The following is a 22629-nucleotide window of genomic DNA, read 5'->3' as shown; positions in this document are numbered from 1 at the left end:
GTATAGTAGATGTTAGTTTAAGCAAGAAAATTGTAACTTTTTTTTTTTGGAAAAAACTTAGAGAAAATTTATTAGTTGTTTGTGGTATTTTTCTAAGAGGTAAATTATACTTACAATCTTTTTTTTTACAACCTCTTACAATTATATCTTAACACCGTTGATTTTCGCCAATCAGCGGTTATTATTTATTGTGAATTAATAATTAATTAATGAGTTTAATTTGCAAAAATCATAACCGTTGATTGACATAAATCAATGGTGTTAAGATAGGATTGTAAGAGGTTGTAAAAAAAAAGTTGTAACTATAACCTTATTCTTTTTCTTCTTTTTCTAAAATTAAGTTATAACATGTATCTGTTTACCAAAAAAAAAAAACATTATAACATGTATATATTATTTTTTTAGTCATCTCATCCGATCCCTTTAATTTATTTATTTATTTATTTTTTTGTAAAAAATAATATGCATGCTTTATTTTTAATAGAAAAAACATCATATGCTTTGTCCTTTCACTTATTATTATATTCTACTAACCTCTTTTTTTAATACAATGATGGCAGTGACATCCAAAGCTATAATTTCATGCAAACTATACGAAACCCTTATCATTTATAAAATTTTAATTGTTTCCTCTTTTTTTTGAGATATATTCTAATCAGTTCATCACTTTGTAACTAGTCCAATTCGAAACGAGAATCAGAATTAAGGCTTTAAACTCGTTAAAACGGTACTTTAATTTGTTTCTACTAAGCTAATTCTAGTTTTAGAGATTCTTTTATTCTCTTCTTATATTTACGTTTCATCTTCTAATATAAAGGCTTTTAAGATTGTTTTTAAATTTTTAATTTTTTTTAATTTTTTGATTTGGATTAATATTGTTTTTAAAATTTTCATTTTTTATTTTTTAAAAATTATCAGTTTATTCATATTTCAAAATTTTTAGCTCGATTTTTTCTGTCTGATTAGATTGGTTCTATTTTAAAAGCTTTTATTTAACAATAGGGATGTGCACGGTTATGTCCAGTTCAATTTTATTTGTCATTATAAAAATAATTCAGTTCGAAGAACTAGATTGATTTGTTTTTTCAAACCAGTTCAGAACCGGCTCACTAATTTCGAATCAACTTAGAATTGTGTTTTAAAATTAATTTTAAACCCATATGAAAAGTATGAAAAGATTAAAGGAAAATAACATAAAAAAACTGTAAATGATGCTAGAAATTTAAAAAGCAATAAATAATTGAAAAAAAGAAGTAAAAATGAAGATAAATAAGAGAAAAATATACATAAGATAAAAAAATAAAAATAAAAATAAAAAAGAAAACAAAGAAATAAAATAAAGCAAAAAACAGTAAATAAAAAAGAGAAGAGAAATATAGAGGAAAAAAGGAAAAAATAAATGAAAGAAAGAGAAGGAAAATAAACTAATTCAATTTATGAATTATTTTTTTAATCTAGTTCGCTTCGTGAACTGATTTTTAAAAAAAGTAGTTCTTTTAAGTGCAGTTCAATTCATAATACACTTTGGATAGTTTGGTTCTTTTACATACCCCTGTTTAGCAGTATCAATACACAAAATTGAACAATCCAAAGTTTATAAAACAATAAATGTTTCCATCTGTCATGAGAAATAATTGATTATGAATTATCTAAATTATCGTCATGTTTATTTATAAAAAGAATTAAAAAATAAAAATATTTTCATGCATATTTAGTACAAATTGCAAAGGGAAAAAATATATCTAATGTTATTTTAGATAATTTTGTCTAATGTTCACTGAAATAATATTTTTTGAGTTTAAAAAATTAAAAAATTAGAATGATAAAGATTATTATAACCCTGAAATAAATTAAAATTACAAATACATCATGATTTCTTCTTAAAACAATATTATTTTAGTGAATTAAACAAAATTATCTAAAATAACTTTTTTTGAAGTCATTGCAAAGTTATAGAAAGCAAGCTATGGTTTATATATTGTTGAGATGAGGCAGAATATTATATCCTATCTTCATGTCTTCTTATCATTTCAAGAAATAAGTGTAAATGTCTTCTTATCATTTCAAGAAATAAGTGTACTTTATGCAAAATAAAAAGATCTTGAGGATACAAAAAAAAAAAAAAAAAAAATCTTCAATGGATGGGAAGAAGAGAAAAACCTGGTTTTGTTCTCTGACAAAGTTGAGACTCGGAGCCATCGTTGTGCAACGTAATTCGATAGTGAGACAGTTTTCAGTGAGAGAGATGCATATTTGATTCAATAAAACGCTCTATTTATAATCAAACGAATACCAAATTAAAGATCTGCGGAGAGTTCTATGATATTTTTAACAAGGGAAAAGTATTTGTGATAAAATATTGTATTATTTTAAGTGAAATGATAGTGTTTCACTTAATATTTAAATTAAAAACATTTCCATCAATAACTTTTAACTTGATCTATCACTGTGTAACAAGTCTTTAGCATAAAACACAGTTATTTTATTTAAAATGACATATTATTTTGTCATTTAAAGAAGGGAAAAAATATCTAATGTTATTTTAGATAATTTTATCTAATTTTTCCCGAAACGGCATTGTTTTCAGGTTGAAAAATTAAAAAATTAGAATGATAAAGACTATTATAATCCCGAAATAAATTAAAATTACAAATACAACATAAATTTTGCTCCAAAACGACGTCGTTCAGACGAACATTAAATAAAATTATTTAAAGTAACTTTAAAAAAAATAAACCTTTTAAAGAAATAAATACTTCTTTCTTTAAGTAAAACAACGTATGTTTATAGTCAGAGGAAGAATAAGAGATTTTTTATAAAATAAATTATTTTAAATATTAAGTGAAATATTATCATTTCATTTAAAATAACATAATATTATCAACCAAAAAAAAACAATATTCTATATTTTATTTTATTTTTTAAATGAGGTGATGATTTGTCCTGTGAAAGGACAAATGCTTTTTTTTTCTTTTAAAGAATTGTTACGTGTGTTAATGACAAAATAAACTCTTTGATTATAGATCTAAGATGAATAAATAATATTCATTTCACATGCGGGACATGGGGACCGCCGGATTTTGTGCTGACAATAGTGCAATAGATTTGACAGGAAAATATAGGAAAAGACTTCATATAGCGTAGTCAATGCCTTACTGAGCTATTACGTAATTCAGATGACGTAGATGGTAGTTACAGGAAATAAAATATACGATCGAAAAGACTTCATATAATGAAGTCGATGCCATATATAATAAAGTGTGGACGTTACAAAATGTTATCTGTGTAAGAAAATTTATTGTGTCATGTTAAATGATAAATACAAAATCCATAAAAGATAAATGGCAAAGGAGTTTGGCATTGTCGTTTTATTTTGGTTAGCAAGACCCTTGTGTAAATAAAAGAGTAAAGCTATTTTCATGTGCCTGAAAAAAATAACACGATTCTTCTTTTTATTTCTTAAAAAAAAAATTAATTTTTGATCCTTTTATAATTTTAGTTCTTTGAAAATATAATTTTTCAAAAATTCAATAATGACTCAATTTAATCCCTAAAAAAATATTAATATGAGTATTTTTTTTTGTAAAGAATGAAGGCGAAGACCGTATTTTTTGTTAGGAACGTAAAATGAATTTTATCTAAATAAAATGTTTCCAATGATATAATATACTTATGCTGGTTGAATGGCAAAATATAAGATGGCAATGTTTTTCTGGAGGAGTTTAAAATTTTAATCTTGAACTTGCACTGAACTTTGAATTAGTCTATGGAAAAGTTATGAAATTATAAGAAATAATCTAAAGAAAATAGAAAAAAGATGGCAATGTCTTCATCGGAGTTCCGATTTATACTAACATCGCATAGTAGTTAATGAACATGCAATGCAAGTGTCATTAAATAATTTAATTACTCCTTAATATATATATATATATATATATATATATATATATATGGATAAGATCTTTTGACACCAGTGTTAAATTTAAAGTTTGACACCACATCTAAGAGCCGTTAGATCAAAAAAATATCAACGACTCTGATTTGTAAGCCTATGACATCATTGATCTTTTTCGATCTAATGACTCTCATATGAGATGTCAAATTTGGCATTGAGAGCCATTAAATAAAAAAGAGTAAATACCCTTTTTGGTCCTCAGCAAATTTCACGATGCCTGTTTTAGTCCCCAGCAAATAAAAAGGCCCATCGTGGTCCCTAAGAAATTCAAAATGGACTCATTTAGTTGAAATCATGGTCTCTCACAAATTCAAAAAAGATCCAAATTAGTCCCTAAAAGGACTAAAATGGGTCCATTTTGAATTTCTTAAGGACCACGATGAGCCTTTTTATTTGCTAGGGACTAAAGCGGGCATCGTGAAATTTGCTGAGGACCAAAAATGGTATTTACTTAATAAAAAAAGATAACAACTCTGATTTGTAAGCATATGACATTATTAATTTTTTTATCTAACAGCTCTCAAAATGAGATATAAAATTTCAAATTTGATATATATATATATATATATATATATATATATATATATATATATGGGAAAAGTGTCTATCATTTAAAATTATACAACTTACATCCTTTCACTCTCACAAAGAGGTGGGACCCACACTTTTATTTTTTTTTGTCAACTCTCTCTCCTCCTTAATCTATCTCTTTCTCTCTCTTAAAATGACACAACTTTACATCCTTTAAAATTATACACATTTTTCCCTATATATATATATATATATATATATATATATGGCATCGACTTCGTTGTATGAAGTCTTTTCGATCGTATATTTTACTTCCTTTTCTGTGACTACCATCTACGTCATCTGAATTACGTAATAGCTTAGTAAGGCATTGAGTACGCTATATGAAGTCTTTTCCTATATGGCAATGTCTTCATCGGAGTTCGATTTATACAAAGATCGCATAGTAGTTAATGAACATGCAATGCAAGTGTCATTAAATAATTTATGGCATCGACTTCATTATATGAAGTCTTTTCGATCGTATATTTTATTTCCTTTCCTGTGACTACCATCTACGTCATTTGAATTACGTAATAGCTCAGTAAGGCATTGAGCACGCTATATGAAGTCTTTTCCTATATGGAAATGTCTTCATCGGAGTTCGATTTATACTAAGATCGCATAGTAGTTAATGAACATGCAATGCAAGTGTCATTAAAGAATTTAATTAAGGGAAATAATACTCTCATGCCACATGAGATACTCCCATTTTCCTACACAAATTCGTTTTCCGTGCCAATTAATTTTTCTTTTCTTTTTTAATATAAAATATGAGACCCACATTTAACTTTTCTCTACTTTTTTTATCTCCTACAATCCTACAACATAAGAAAAGTTAAACCCTTTAATTAATCCTTAATAAATATATATATATATATATATATATATATATATATATATATATATGTGGAATTTATATTTTTGCAACTGCTGTATGTGCAGCAATCAAATACTTATCATATATATACTTGAAAGCATTAAATTCGAAGAATCATAATCATACAAATGATGAAATCATTAAATGTGGGGAATCATAGCCGTACATATATCGTACGTAAAGCGGCTACAGAAATGATTTTACACACTCATGTATATATATATATATATATATATATATATATATATATATATGTGTGTGTATATATATATATATATATATATATATATATATATATATAGAGGTAGGATCCTTTGACAACTCATCTAAGAGCCGTTAGATCAAAAAAGATCAATAACTCTGATTTGTAAGCATATGACATCATTGATCTTTTTTGATCTAATGGCTATCATGTGAGGTGTCAAATTTAAAATCCAATGTCAAATTTCAAATTTGACACCTTATCTGAGAGTCGTTAGATCAAAAAAGATCAACGACTCTGATTTACAAGCATGTGACACCATTGATCTTTTTTGATCTAACAGCTCTTTGACACCAGTGTCAAATTTGAAATTTGACATTGGTGTCAAAGGATTCTACCTCATATATATATATATATATATATATATATATATATATATATATATATATATATATATATATATATATATATATATATATATATATATATATAGAGGGAAAATATTGTAACAACCAAGTTGTGTTACTATCATGTTACTACCAATCAATCTCACCGTTAGATCGCTTATGTTGATCCAATGGTTATATTTACTTCCATCTTTATATGGTTATAATTCCCCATATTTAAAGTAAAAGCATTAAATATGAGAAATCATAACCATACAAAGGTGGAAATAAATATAAAGTATTAAATTTGAAAAATCATGACCATACAAAGATGAAAATAAATATAACCGTTGGATCAACATAAGCGATCTAACGGTGAAATTGATTGGTAGTAACATGGTAGTAACACAACTTGGTTGTTACAATATCCTACCACACACACACACACACACACACACACACACACACACACATATATATATATACATATGGGTCATGATCATTTTACATCAATGTAAGTTACACTCTCAATCTTTACCATTGATCTCACTTATATTCAAGAACTTTGATTTTTTAGTAATGTGAGCCATTGGATATAAGTGGATCAATAATCAAGATTGAGAGTAAGACTTCTAATTCTTACACTGGTGTAAGAATATCTTGTCTCTCTCTCTCTCTCTCTCTCTCTCTCTCTCTCTCTCTATATATATATATATATATATATATATATATATATATATATATATACGGAATATGACCTTTTGACACCGGTGTTAAATTTTAAAATTTGACACCAAATGCTAACCGTTAATTTTTGTAAATCAACGATTATCATTTATTGAGAATCAAATTTATTAATTAACCATTAATTTACAATAAATGATTATCGTAGATTGGCGAAAATCAGTTAAGATTTGGTGTCAAATTCTAAAATTTGACACCGGTCTCAAATGATCTCTCTCCATATATAAGTCTTACTCTTGAGTCAAGTGATCTCTCTCCATATATATATATGGGTCAGGATCATTTTACATCAGTGTATTCTCAAACTTGTCCATTGATCCCACTTATATCTAAGTACTCTAATTTTTTATTAATGTAAACCATTGGATACAAGTGGATCAATGATCAAGATTGAGTGTAAGACTTCTAACTCTTACGTCGGTGTAAGAATATCCTACCTATATATATATATATATGGAAAAAATGTGTATCATTTTGAAAGACACAAAGTTGTATCATTTTAAGTGAGAGAATGAGATAAATCATGGAAGAGAGAATGAGTGAGAAATTTTTTAAATGTGAGTCCTATCTCTTTAGAGAGAAATGACACATTTTTCATATATATATATATATATATATATATATATATATATATGGGTTTTGCATTTGTCATTTAACATGACACAACAAATTTTTTTACACACACAACATTTTGTAGGGCTCACATTTTTTGAAAAAAAATAAAAATAAAAATTATGACACGCAAAACGAATCTCTATAACAGTACACAATCAATTTTCCTACAACATAACTATTGTAAAACCCATCTTTTCTACCTATTCCTGCAAGCATATTATTAGGGAGCAGTCCTCGGGAATCACTCACCCCCATATTTCGTTTATTGATACGAGACAAAATAGTAACTCAAGTTTTACTCAAACATTAAATATATAGCATCCTATTTCCTAAAATGATAGTTTTAACACTAAGACACGACACCCTAGTCTCGCTATGTCCCTTGTTACCAGAATTCATCATGGTTTTCTTCATCAACAACAACTATATAAGATCCCTCATATCCACAAAGAAAGGGTTGAACGTTATATACAGTGATGGAGCTAAGAAATTTTATTTATATATACATATTTAATATCAGGGTTTAGGGGCAACGTCACCAAAAAAAAAATTTAAATAAAATTTTAAATGTATTAAAAATAAAAGAATATAAACAAAAAAGAAAAAAAATTCAACTTAATATAAAAAAATAGTAATCAAGAGTTATATAAAGATGATTATTCTTTTGTTATTTTTTCCATTATCAATAATCAAAATTTTGAAACCTATAGTTAAGAATAATTATTATTTCACAATTTCAGGCCTATCACTATCTTATTAATTGTTTTAATTTTTTATTTTCCAAGGCCCATCTTTATGCATTGTAATCGACAAGTTACAATTGTGCCAAATAATTAAATTCAACGGTTCACATCACTTCACTGGGTCAGACAATCTTTTATTGTACCAAAAGTATCAAAGAAATTAAATCCTACTTTAAATTCCACAAATTATCAAAGTAATTAAGCCCTACGGTAGGCGATGTAGTTAAAAAAATATTCCTAAAAATTTGTGTCTGCAATAATAAAATTGCTCTTTTAATTTTTAAACAAAATAATAAAATATATTGCTCTTTTAATTGAATTTGAAGATGTATTTGCTACTTCAAGAGTAAGAACCAAAAAAGATATTATTGCCCTCACTCGTATAAATTGACAAAAAACTTTGACGCACAACAAAGGTGCAACCTGTGTCCAGTCATGCCACTACAATGACATAATTTTTATTAGCTCATTCTTTTGCTTTGTTCTCTTGCCATAGTTTAGGCCAAGGTTAGATTTTCTGCCATCTCTTCAAGGGTATATCCTTGTGTGTGCTTATAGCCCTCAAAATGCAAAATGCATAGAGTCATTCATAGATTTGACATTTGCTTCAGAAAATGCTTTAAACCAGCATGTCTAAAATTATAACTATTTTCATCCATTTCGAGGATGTGAAATTTTGGCTTTGCAATATTTGCCATAATAATATACTGAAAAATTCTTAAATAATAATAAGGATTACCAAAAGGGATAGGATATTTTACCTACCTTTTTTTGTGCCAACCTTACCTATTCATCTTCAACACCGTTAGATCGAAATATTAACTAACATTCACTTTTTCTCTCTCCTATTGAGATTTTGATCCAATAGGTAGAGTAAGCATGAAAAAAGATAGGTAAAATATCATATCCCTAACCAAAAACTCACTGCTACTTCAAAAGTAGGAGGATATAGGTTGTCAAATATCCAATAAGGATTTTCAAAACATCTATTGATATTTCAGGAGCATGAGGATATAGGTTGTCAAATACCTACTACAACTTTAGGAGCATAAGGATATTTTAAACATAAATAAAGGAATAAATACACTTTAATACACCATTAGTATGATGATCATATTGTATGTAACATCCCGTGTGCACCCGAGTATTAAACATATAAATGGTAATAGCGCAGCTCAATTAATGTGGAAGCTAACATTTTCCAAATATGAAACTTATCATATTTACCAAGTGGATTTACTTATTCTTTTTCTTTTTAAATATCGCCTGTATGTAAATTGCAATAATAACTCCACTGAATAACCTCATAGTATAAACAAGTATCAAGTCACGAAACTACAACACGTAGACCGGACAATATCCTGATACAGTATTACAACTAGAGTCTGAAATAAACATAGATTATACCCATGTGGCATGGACAACCTTCATGCTTACCAAATAGAACAACATAATAAGATCATGTCTCAAGTACAATAGCCATATAGAAGTAACATGGCAAATATAAATCCAAATGCGATAACATATAGGCATGCATACATCAGCTCAACTCCGGTTTCCTGCCACCAGAGGTCTCAACCTCAGAGGTACCTATACCTGAAAATGTGCCCCACACGGGGTGAGATCTCTAAAAAAAAATCTCAGTAAAACAAGGGATCCTCAAGGACTCTTCCGCCCCAAGCTCACTTACAAGTATATAATAAGTTCAAAACACTAAATATGATGCATGTTCATGTTCAGGCAATATAATCGGACAATATACACCAGGGTCACAGCCTGATCGTGTAAGTAATCAACATCACATCCATACATTACATCAACATGCATAACCACATATCTCAGGCATATATCATTTTAATAAAGGCATACCATGCACATAAACCACCCTCCCATGGAGGTCGGTGGAACAAGCAACAGATCAATCCGAGGACCAGAAGCTTACATGTCAAGCTAAATCCTCCCTCACAACTCGGTGTCCAAGGGGTCACATGTATTAACAATGTCCAGCAAAGTCACGGATCTGTTCTCATAGCATTCACATCATCAATATTCATAGTCTAGAATTTCATTAAGGTTCTATGTTGTACTTAAGGCTTCCTGTTGCGACTCGGCAAGTGCACCGGTCGTAAAGTAATAAAGTGTACCGGAGTACGAGATCGTTCCCACGAGGATCGGAATTTCAAGCACTAGTTCACTAATCGCGTTTTAGTTGGACAATCAAGAATTTAGATGAAGAGAATTATATTTGAAGAACTTAAAAATTAAAAACTAGTAATAACCTTCAATTAATGAAAATTCAGAATTAAAAAGACAATTGAAAAAGATGATGATTGATTACGAATTAAAACAAGCGTAGTTAGGGTTTCGACTTCCCCCAATATCCTCGTTATGTTATGAATTAAAGAGTCAAGAACCTTTTCTTAATATATTGCCAATCAATTCTATTTAAGTTAATTAGGGCTCAATTCCTCGTTACCCTGAATCTATGTGATCTTGAAAGAATTCTAGTTCCCCGATTATTCCTCAAGAAAACATGCATGAAGGTCAAGAATTCCAAGATTGCACAATTACCCTATGTCTATCCCTAGATCACAAGGATTATGATAAATTTATCCAATCAGGGTTCATGCACCAACATCCCTATTGCCATACAATTCTCCAAAATCATTCTATAAGGAGCAAACTCATAGAAAGCATTAAAAACAGATAAATTTATTCAATTATAAAAAGAAAAGAATTCAGAGAAAATTTAATTCATAAACATAAACGATTCAATTGGGTTCCATCTACCCCTAACTACATAAAAGTTTAGCCTAGCATACTGAATTGAAAAACAATAATAAAAAAAAGAGAACCCCAAGCCTCCATTGGTGTGATGTTGACTTGGTTCCTTAGTGTTCCAGCGCTCCACAACAGGATTCCTCCTTCAGGTCTCTATGTAGTTCTCTGGTTTGTGAATTGGTGTTTTGGTCTTGACCCTCAGCTTCTTATTTATAATCATTGGAGTTGTATCCTTCATTCAATCTCCCAACGAATCTATATCAGATTTATAATTAATTCTACAATTGTTTCCTCTTTACATTTAAGATCTTGAAGATTGGTTGACAGATTTGAGCCTTGAATCTTTGTTGTGATCTTCCATCATATCTTCCCATGGATTTATATCTATTCTCAACCAAGATTGATTTGTTTCCACTTTGTATTTTTTGTAAAATCTGACGCATATCTTGATAAAGATATAAGATCTCTTTTGAATTTAGATTTCGCCGTGCATAGACGTTTTAGCGTGCTTTTTGTGCGCTAAAACGTTCTCACAATGTGTTGTTGTCTGCCTATGGGCGTTTTGGCGTGCTGTTGGGCGCCAAAACATCCTTTTCGAAGGGTTTCTGGTTGCTTCTGGAGCATTTTGGCGCTCTGTTTGGCCGCCAAAACGCTCTGGTCCAGGGAGTTATTGTGGTTTTCTTCATTTAGAGCGTTTAAATGTTCTTCTTGGACGCCAAAACATCCTCTTCCAGCTTGCAGATGCTTGGAATCTTGCTTCCTTGAGGCTTCAACTCCTCTTGTTGCTTTCTTTTGGTTCCAAAGGGCCATAATAGATGTCAAAAATCCTTTGAAATAAGAAATATGACAACATGTTAGCAAGATATTCAATTATTGTGACTTCACGGTATAAAACCCTAATTTCCATGCAATTCATGATATATTTTAAGTATGGTTAACCCTAAAACCATGGTAAACCAAGGGTTTATCACTTCCTAACTTGTTAAAGTTGATTTAGGATCAATCTGCCAAAAGTATTCTGTCGCAACCGTATCGCGACGTGACGACGAGAGAATATTGCATGGTTAAAACAATGGAGTCGCCACCAAGGTTTATTTAGGAAAACATTGGAAAAACCTTTTTTAAAGACAAATGGTCTTTGAAAACAAAAGAAATGGATTCGGGAGTCGATTGGGAGTAGGGAAGGTATTAGCACCCTACATCGTCCGTTAAAAACGGTTACCTTATATTAATTGTGCAAATTATTGATAATATTTTAAATATTTATTTCACCCTAAATAAATAAAATATATCGTTGGAAAAGAAAACTAATTTTGAAATTTTATTTTTGTGCTTGACGGGATGGTTCCGCTCCGACGTATCCCTCGGTACAATAGGGAACTCAAAGCTACGTCGTTCTGTAGAAAATATTTGTGTGTTGATTGATTTTATTTTATTTTGAAAGTAGTTTTAATTTGAAAGTTTTGGACTTGATGGTTTCAGACTATCACACTGTCACAGCTAAAATAATCTGAAACGATAATTGTAGGATTAACAAGCTGTCTCAACTCATCTAATCCTTTTATTTAAAAGAATAATAATATTCATATTATTATTTTTCTTATCGTAAATTTTGGGATAAATTTGATTTAATTTTGAATCACCAAACCGTCACGGTCAAAATGAGTCAAAATAAATATGTGGAGTTAACGAGCCGTCACGGCTCAGCTGACTCCCATGTCAATTGACTATCAAACTAATTTTTATATTCTTTATTGTCTAAACTAACCCGAACTCAGTAATAAAAATATTACGATTATTCGTTTGTTTGTTTATTATTTCCAAAATTGTTTAAAATCATCGGACCATCACAGTCGAAATGATTTAAAAATAATGGGATTAACAAACTGTCACAACTCAGCTAATCCTTTTAACATATATTTCATGTTATTTTATGATAAACTTAAATGACTTTTGAATCTCCAAGCCGTCTCGGCCAAAATGATCGAAAACAAAATCCATGGGATTAACAAACCGTCACGGTTAAATTACCCATGTATGATAATTTTTATTTAGAAATATTAATAAAATCTAACTGGATTTTACGTCATTATTAGTGTAATGTAAAGAAATATTACTTGAGAAATTGCAACATCATTTCCTAAAAGTGCAAACCATAAAAAAACTAACGTTTACTAAACTATAATATTAGAATATTTCCTTTTCTTTTATAATAAAATAAACGAAAAAAAAGTATTATGTTACCTTCATTATTATAATGAGAAGAAGTAGAAGTTAATTAAAAGAAAAGGGAACACTGAATCGTGAATGTGCAGGGACATGGAGCTTATGTTTAATGACCCATTAAAATAATCTATTTAACATGAATTAGAAGATACAAAGAAACAATGCAATATTAAAATATTAAAACATGCAACATGGCAACATTGCATCGTGATAGTGTACCTGCCTAGATCAACAAAGCTGAAGTTTGCTAATTTTATATTGAACCACCTTTTCCTTGTTCTCCACATTTGTTTCTGAAGAACTTAGAATCCAACGACGGAGAGAAACTGAACAGGTACTCCTTGTAAACTATTAACCACAACTATTATCTTTGAGATTTTAACAACAGAGTCATTAAAAAGAAGATTTCATCAACAACATAAATGGATGATAGGCACAAGACATCTGGATCGAAATATGTGACTCTTGGAGGTTGCCTCAGTCAACAGTGGTTGGCAAATGGTGGGTAGATACAAGTGATAAGAAAATGACAAATGATGGAAAAGGTTCAGCAGAATCTCATGGATTTGATCGACATGGTTAAGGATATTAGCTTAGTCCTGGATCTTTTTGTGATGAAGATGAAAATAGGATTGGTATATTCTCTTGATCTTTTTTCACCTCCCTATTCCGATAAAAAAAAAGAGTCTTCCCTCTCTTTTTTATATATGGACGAAGGCGGTGGAACTTCAACTGAATAATATTTTTTTTTTGTTTTAAACCGCCCTTTCAACCCTTCTGTTGTCACTCTTACATGTTACATGGCCCTATCTCTGCTCTGTAGCGCCTTCTGCTTTGTTTTCTCCAAGGTAACGCAGCTTGACAAATGGGATCAATTGTTATCATGAATGATGATGGGTGTATGGGGTTTGAGAACAGCCCAACAACGTTTCCTTTCCATTAAGAAAGGTATCATTATTATTATTAAATGATAAAATCTGAACTCCTTTTTTTGTATCAATATCTCTCTATTTTTACTTAATTTCTTTTTACTCTTTTTTAATCTCTATTTTCCTTCATTTCTTTTTCCCATTTTTTCTTTTTTTCTTATAAAAAATAAATAATAATGATAATAATATACTCCAAAATAAAAGGTTCACATTTTTTTTTTACGTGTGAGGACAAAATTGAGTGGTTACAGCTGCCCCTCTTTACTTATCTTTAGTAGAAAATATGAAGAACTGTAATTTTCATATTATCAGTATAAAGTATAAGTAAAGACGTGAACTCTCATTTTTTGTCCGGGAAACATATGAAGTGTGGATATTAAGGTATAAATATATGCAATGACGAGCGTAGGAGCTCAAAAGGTAAACAATGATGGCATGGGGGCCTAAAAGGTATATATATGCGGAATTGAGATCCCGGCTTAAATAGGAAAAAATAAGTATGTGCGGGATAAGCTGCCAATTTCAAGTTATCAAACTGTCACAGTTAAAATAACCCAAAATTATATTATAAGATTAACAAGCCGTCACGGCTAAATTAATCTCAGTTATGGGACATGGGACCCAGCTTTAATGAGTGAAGGACAGAAATGACGAGCGTAGGAGCTCAATAGGTAAACGGTGATGGCGCGGGGGCCTAAAAGGTAAAATATATGCGGAATTGAGATCCCAGCTTAAATAGGAAAAAATAAGTATGCTCTAGATAAGCTATCAATTTCGAGTTATCAAACTGTCACAGTTAAAATAACCCAAAATTATAAGATTAACAAGCCGTCCCGGCTAAATTAATCTCAATAATCAGTTGTGGGACAAGGGACCCAAATTTAGCTTAAAAATAAATGGTTCAGGAAAATGGACCTGAATTGAGCTAAAAATAAGTGGTGCGGGAGAATGGACCGTCTTAACAGAAATTTAAAGGCGCGGGAGAGTGGACCCGTCTTGAGAGAAAATTTAAAGGCGCGGGAGAGTGGACCCGCCTTGATAGAAAAATTAAAGGCGCTGGAGAGTAGACCCGCCTTGGCATAAAATTAAAGGTGCGGGAGAGTAGACCCGCCTTGGCATAAAATTAAAGGTGCAGAAGAGTAGACCCGGCTTGGACAGAAATTTAAAGGTGCAGAAGAGTAGACCCGGCTTAGACAGAAATTTAAAGGTGCGGACTTGAACCCGGCTTGACAGAAATTTAAAGGTACGGACTTGAACCCGACTTGACAGAAATTTAAAGGTGCGGACTTGAACCCGGATTGACAGAAATTTAAAGGTGCGAACTTGACCCAGCTTTGACAGAAATTTAAATGTTCGGACTTAGCACTAGTTCGCTAACAACGATTTAGTTGGACAACAAAGATTGAGATGAAGAGAAGTGAAATTAAAAATAATTAATAACATGCAAATTAAAATTCAAAATAAGAAAGCAATTGAAAAGATGATTGATTAAAGATTTAAAACAACCGTAGTTAAGATTTTGACTTCCCCCAAACTCCTCTATATGCAATGAATTAAATTGTTAAGAATCCGTTCTTAATATAATGCCAATCAATTATTTCTAAGTTAATTAGGGCTCAATTCCTTGTTACCCTAAATCTATGTGATCTTGAAAGAACTCTAGTTCCCCGATTTTTCCCCAAGAAAACATGCATTAAGATCAAGAATTTAAAGATTGCACAATTGCCTTATGTCTATCCCTACATCACAAGGATTATGATAAATTTACTAAGTAAGGGTTCATGCACCAACATCCCTATTGTCATACAATTCTCCTAAATCATTCTATAAGGAGAAAACTCATAGAAAGCATTAAAGACAAATAAATTTATTCAATTATAAAAAGAAAAGAATTCGGAGACAATTTAATTCAAAGCATATGATTCAATTGGGTTCCATCTACCCCTAACTACATAAAAGTCTAGCCTAGCATACTGAATTGAAAAGAAATAATAAAGAAAAGAGAACCCCAAGCCTTCATTGGTGTGATGTTAACTTGGTTCCTCAGTGCTCCAATGCTCTGCAACAGGATTTCTCCCTCAAATCTTTGTGTAATTCTCTGGATTGGTGAATTAGTCCATTCCATTGACCCCAAGCTCCCTATTTATAACCTTTGAAGACATATCTTTTAATTATTCATCAAATCTCCCCATGAATCTCTATCAATTCCCAATCAAATCTTGATTTGTTTCTGTTTTTGTTTAAGATCCTGCATATTGGGCTTCAAATATTTGTTATGATTCCTTTATCACTTTTTAGCACCAAATCTTGTGGATTTACCTTCAAAATTAGCAAGATATCAAAAAATTAGCTCAATTTTCAAATCTTTATGATTTTATCATATTACACCTTGATTCCATGCAATCTACCATATAATTCTTGTAGAATTTAGCATAAAAACATGGTAAACTAAGGGTTTATCAAACATTCACAAATTTGAATATTGTTGTCCTCAACAATCAATCAGAATAAAACTAAGGGAATATGGAGTGGGAAATTTCAATTGCATGGAATTTTGACAGGAATGACTCAATCAGAGACATGATTACAGAGCATTCGGATTCTAAGGAATGATACATCAATCAACAAGATTCAAAATTCATCAGTTAAAAGCTGCAACAAAATTTCTTAAGGTCAAGAATAAGGAAAATTTCCTGAAACACTCCCTCACTAGGAATTCGATTCACTTACACTCAACTGTTTAGAGGGTTGGTGTTTCACTCGTATCCCACTGAATCAACACTACCATAGGCTTGATTATATTCTCGCTATCCATAGTTATTGTGACATATCTCACAGATCAAGAGGTCTTGTTTAGGGTTATAACTTGGCCTGGTTGAAGGAAGGGAAAATTAGAGAATGAGCTCCAAGATTAAAATCGAGATTCAAAGAGGAATAAATTTAATCGTTTAACAATTTGTAAACAACTTTCTCCTTCTTTTTGGTCCATTCTTCTTCTTTTTCTTTTGAACTTTTCTCTTGTTTGTCGTTCTCTTTTCTCAGAACAAGTTTTCTTCTTTCTTTTCACTTCTTTTCTTTTTCCTCTTTCTGAGTAATTTTCCTTTTCTGTGTTTGTTTCTTTTTCATTCTAACCAACCTTACTTCCTTAGCTTTTCCCTTTTACCCTGTACTCCCATACATCATAATTTATGTAATCAATTAATTATCATCTGTTCGTCAATTCAAATCTGAAAGTTAATCTCTAATAAGGTGAGGATTTACACGGAAAGTGGCTTATTCATCTTCATAGGTTTTCAAAGAATAATCTGGCCTAGACTCAAAAGGGTTTAACTAAGGAATGTCAGCAATAGTTGGCTATTTGGCCATCTAGTTTAAAGAAAAAATATGCCTTAATCATATCCATAGAATATATCACATACCAATTCAAGCAAGAAACAAAGCAAGTTCTAGAGTCTTTCATACAGTGGGATGCACACTCAATAAAAAATTTCTGTATAGGCTCAAAATCTCACGGCTATGAATGTATAGTAATTCCCCTATTCTTTCTCTTAAAAAATTTTCATCACTACAGAGAATATTCAATGAATTATGAAAACCATTACATTTATGCTCATTATGAAAATTTATGTGAGTGCATCATCATGCTCTGAATCAATCACTGATTAAAATTCCTGCAATTTTTCCATTTAAAAGCACTGAGTAAAATTTTCTTAATTTTCACAAAATAGTGGCTTGGGGTTTTTATTATTTTAAAACTCTAAAAAAATAATCAAATTCAAATTGCATTAAAGAAAAAGAAAAAGGTTGAGATAGTTCCCTGTACTAGCCGAATGTTCCGTGTATACTCATGCAGTTTCCCCGATTCATTTAGCAATACCCACTAATGGACTACGCGCTTCCCATTCCCAGATTTAAATGTTGTTGTCCCCAGCAACTAATTTAAATCTAAAAAAAATAATCGCGTTGAGAGTTAGGAACTAGTGGATTCCTCTTTGAAAAGTTGTTGGAGCGTTGCATAGACCGAAGGGCATCCTCTAGTAAGCGAAGACTCTGTTGGGGCATGTGAATGATGTCTTCTCTTGATCTTCTGGAGCTACTGCTATTTGATTGTAGCCCGAGTACCTATCTAAGAAGCAGTAGTATACATGGCTAGCTAGTCTTTCCAACATCTAGTCCAAGAAGGGAATGAGGAAGTGGTCCTTGCGAGTGGCTGCATTTAGTCTTCTATAATCAACACACATCCTCCACCTGGTGACTGTCCTTGTTGGAATCAGCTCATTGTTCTCGTTTCTTACCACAGTGACTCCACCTTTCTTGGGTACAGTTTGTACTAGTCTTACCCATGCACTGTCGGATATAGGTTAGATCATTCCTGCATCTAACAGTTTAACTACCTCTTTCCTCACAACCTTTTTCATGGTTTGATTGAGTCTCCTTTGTGGCTGCCTAACAGGTTTAACATTATTTTCAATTAGAATTTTATGAGTACAAAAGGAAGGATTTATACCTTTGAAATAAGAGAAAGACCATCCTATGGCCGCTTTGTATTTCTTCAACACCATGAGAAGCTTGTCTTCTTCCATGGTTGTTAATTCAACGTTGATGATGACCGGATAAGTGTTTTTGTCACCAAAGGAAGCATATTTCAAATTTGTAGGCGGCTCCTTAAGCTCCACCTTTAGTGTTCCAAGAGGGAGGTCATCTTTCTTTTTCTCAAGCTCTTCCACCACTGGTTCTTGTTCTTTATCAACAAGTTCAGTTTCTTCGTTGATTTTCTCTAACTCAAGCGGGGAACTCTCCTATTTCATCGTGTCATCAACTGCTTCTTGAATTATGTCAACCATGAAACAGTCTCCTCCATCAGACGGATGCTTCATTGACTCGAAGACATCAATGGTGAATGTCTCTTCATTCATCCTCAACATCAGCTTCCCTTGCTCCACATCGATCATTGCTCTTGCAGTAGCTAGGAAGGGCCTTCCGAGTAGTATAGGAATCTCTGCATCTTCCTCCATATTCAGGATTAAAAAAACTGCAGGAAAAATAAATTTGACAATTTTTACTAAAACATCCTCTATAACCCCATCAGGTCGTCTGATCAATCTGTCAGCTAATTGGAGAGAAACTGTAGTTGGTTTTAGCTCTCTGATTTCGAGAGACTTGCATATGGAAAATGGCATCAAATTTATTCTTGCTCCCAAATCACATAATGCTTTTCCTACTTCGATATTTCTTATGGCTATAGGAATGCTGAAGCTACCCGGATCTTTTAGCTTGGGAGGAAGTTTCTTCTGGATGATTGCACTGCATTCTTCAGTTAAGGCCATTGTTTCGCACTCCTTCAACTTGCGCTTCTTTGACAGAAGATCTTTCATGAATTTTGCATCGTTCGACATCCTTCCCAGGGCTTCTGCGAAAGGAATGTTTACTTGCAACTTCTTGAAGATATCCAGAAATTTTGTGTATTGTTGTTTCTGGATTTCTTGTTTCAACCTCTGAGGGTATGGAACTCGTGCATAAGGAGACGGATCCACCAGCTTTGGTTGCCTGTCCAGAGCTTTCTTTTTCTCTCATTTGAACAGCTTCTTTTTTGGACTGCTCTTTTCATCTTCTCCCACATCTTCCTCCTTCTCCTCTTCAACTGCAGGTTCAACTTCTTTCTTCTTCTCCACTGGAGAGTTTTCCATAGGTTGGATCACGATTCCACTTCTGGTAACAATGGACTTACATTGTTCGTTTTGGTTAGTGTCTGTGTTACTCGAAAAGGTGCCCTGAGTTCTTTTAGTGAATTGTCTTGACAGATGACTAACTTGCGTTTCCAGGTTCCGAAGAGAAGCTCTTGTTTCATCTCTTAAGGCATTTGCATTTTGAATATAGTCTGAGGTAGTTTTGGACAGCTGTGCAAAGGATTTCTTCCACTCTAAAATGTAACCTTGTGGTGGGGGCTGTTGTTGCATTGGTAAAGGAGGATTCAGCAGATGATTTGATTTGTAACTTAATCTTGGGTGTTGATTTTGATTTTTCCACCCTTGATTTTAGTTGTTTCTATATTGGTTCCTCCCCGGATTATTCTGGTTCTTTTGATCGTATCAAATTCCGTTGACTTCAGCATTCTCAGGTGTCCTCATGTAATCGCAATCTTCAGTCGCGTGAGTTTCTGCACAAATACCACAAGTAATTTGAGAATTATTAATAGAAGAAACTTGAGAATTAGAAAATTACTTTGTAAGAGCATCTAATTGTGCTTGTTGTTTCTTACTAATTTGTAGTATTTGTTCATTTTGGGCCAATATTGCATTATAGCCGTCAAACTTCATGATCCCTGCTCTTTTGCGTGAGATTGGGGTATTGTCAAACTCTTAAGAAGCTAAAGATTCCAACAATTCTAGCACTTCCTCTGGAGTTTTTGTTTTCAATGATCCCTCTGCTGCAGCATTCACCAATGTTCTTGTGCTTGACGTCATTCCTTGGAAGAAGATTCTCCCTTTCTCTTAAGCTTCAATGCCTTGTTGGGGACACTTCCGGAATAGTCCTTTAAATCTTTCACATGCCTCGTACAAGGTTTCACTTTCTTTTTGTTCAAAAGCAGTGATCTCAGCTTTGAGTCTTGCCATCTTTGAAGTCGAGAAAAATCTGGCCAAGAACTTCCTTGCTAGGTCGTCCCAACTGGTGATGCTTCCTTCAGGTAGTGACTGCAGCCAAGCTATTGCGTCTTCTTTAAGCGAACATGGGAAGAGTCTGAGCAGGATGGCATCACGAGAAACTCCATTCATCTTTAATGTATCACAGTAAAGGAGGAAATCATCAAGATGATTGTAGGGATCTTCTGTGCTTCCTCCAGCAAACTGCTCTTTTTGAATGAATTGTAACAGTGCTAGCTTAAGCTTGAAGTTGTTAGCATTCACTATTGGTCTAACAATACTCGCCGTATGCGGAACTCGGGCTGGAGTCATGTAATCTCCCAAAGTTCTGGGAGGATTCTGAAACGCGTTGTTGTCAGCCATAGTTTCTTCCTTTGGTTCCGTCGAGCTTGATGCTTTTCCTTCTTTTGCTTTTCTTTCTTTTGCGCTTTTTCTTAGTTTTCTTGCTGTCTTTTCTATCTCACGATCAAATTGCAAGGATCGTGGGTTAACAGTACCTCGTATAAATTAAGAGTAAAAGATTATGCAGAAAATGCAGAAAACAAAAAACAAAAAATTTAAACAAAAAAATATAATGCAGAAAAAAATAAAAAATAAAAAATAAAAAATAAAAAATAAAATAAATAAATAAATAAATTAACAAATTATAAAAAAAAAATTAATGCATAATTTAATTGATGCAGAATTTAAATTGCAGAAATTTAAAATGTCCAATCTAAACAGTTTTTAGTTACTTCTAATGTTGAAGGATCAAATTCCCGGCAACGGCGCCAAAAACTTGTTGCGACTTCGGCAAGTGCACCGGTCGTAAAAGTAATAAAAGTGTACTGAGTACGAGATCGTTCCCACGAGGATTGGTTTTCAAGCACTAGTTCGCTAACAATGATTTAGTTGGACAACAAAGATTGAGATGAAGAGAAGCGAAATTAAAAACAATGAATAACATGCAAATTAAAATTCAAAATTAGAAAACAATTGAAAAGATGATTGATTAGTTAAGGTTTTGACTTCCTCTAATCTCCTCTATATGCAATGAATTAAATTGTTCAGAATCCGTTCTTAATATAATGTCAATCAATTCTTTTTAAGTTAATTAGGGCTCAATTCCTTGTTACCTTAAATCTATGTGATCTTGAAAGAACTCTAGTTCCCCGATTTCCCCCCAAGAAAACTTGCATTAAGATCAAGAATTTAAAGATTGCACAATTACCTTATGTCTATCCCTAGATCACAAGGATTATGATAAATTTACCAAGTCAGGGTTCATGCACCAACATCCCTATTATCATATAATTCCCCTAAATCATTCTATAAGGAGCAAACTCATAGAAAGCATTAAAGACAGATAAGTGTATTCAATTATAAAAAGAAAAGAATTTAGAGACAATTTAATTCAAATCATATGATTCAATTGGGTTCCATCTACCCCTAACTACATAAAAGTCTAGCCTAGCATACTGAATTGAAAAGCAATAATAAAGAAAAGAGAACATCAAGCCTCTATTAGTATGATGTTGACTTGGTTCCTCAGTGCTCCAACGCTCACTAACAGGATTTCTCCCTCAAGTCTTTATGTAATTCTCTGGATTGGTGAATTAGTTCATTCCATTGACCCCAAGCTCCCTATTTATAACCTTTGGAGCCATATCTTTTAATTCTTCATCAAATCTCCCCATGAATCTCTATCAATTCCCGATCAAATCTTGATTTGTTTCTGTTTTTATTTAAGATCCTGCAGATTGGGCTTCAAATATTTGTTATAATTCCTTTATCACTTCTTAGCACTAAATCTTGTGGATTTACCTTCAAAATGAGCAAGATATCAAAACATTAGCTCAATTTTCAAATCTTTATGATTTTGTCATATAACACCTTGATTCCATGCAATCTACCATATAATTCTTGTAGAATTTAGCATAAAAACATGGTAAATCAAGGGTTTATCACTCTTCTATCA

The 22629-nt window shown here is 31.9% G+C and overlaps 1 protein-coding gene and 1 non-coding gene across 2 annotated transcripts in view; one reads left to right on the top strand and one right to left on the bottom strand.

Moving 5' to 3' along the window:
* LOC133289115 (probable 3-hydroxyisobutyryl-CoA hydrolase 3) overlaps positions 1–19427 on the bottom strand; it is a 33300-nt gene extending 13873 nt beyond the window's left edge. Inside the window, exons 1-2 of the mRNA XM_061486988.1 lie at positions 18873–19427; positions 18426–18830 (exon numbers count right to left, since the gene is read on the bottom strand). Of these exons, the coding sequence (XP_061342972.1) occupies positions 18426–18830; positions 18873–19427 (960 nt within the window). The remainder of the gene's footprint in view (positions 1–18425; positions 18831–18872) is intronic.
* Positions 19428–20532: 1105 nt separating this feature from the next.
* LOC133289129 (small nucleolar RNA R71) lies at positions 20533–20639 on the top strand. The gene has a single exon (XR_009748450.1). It is a non-coding gene; the product is annotated as a small nucleolar RNA R71 (small nucleolar RNA).
* Positions 20640–22629: the final 1990 nt, after the last annotated feature.

The sequence above is a fragment of the Gastrolobium bilobum genome, unplaced genomic scaffold, assembly GCF_033153095.1.
Source record: "Gastrolobium bilobum isolate Gb01-03AN ecotype WA unplaced genomic scaffold, APGP_CSIRO_Gbil_v1 utg4504, whole genome shotgun sequence".
Taxonomy (NCBI): domain Eukaryota; kingdom Viridiplantae; phylum Streptophyta; class Magnoliopsida; order Fabales; family Fabaceae; genus Gastrolobium; species Gastrolobium bilobum.
This window is presented reverse-complemented; position numbering and strand designations above follow the sequence as displayed.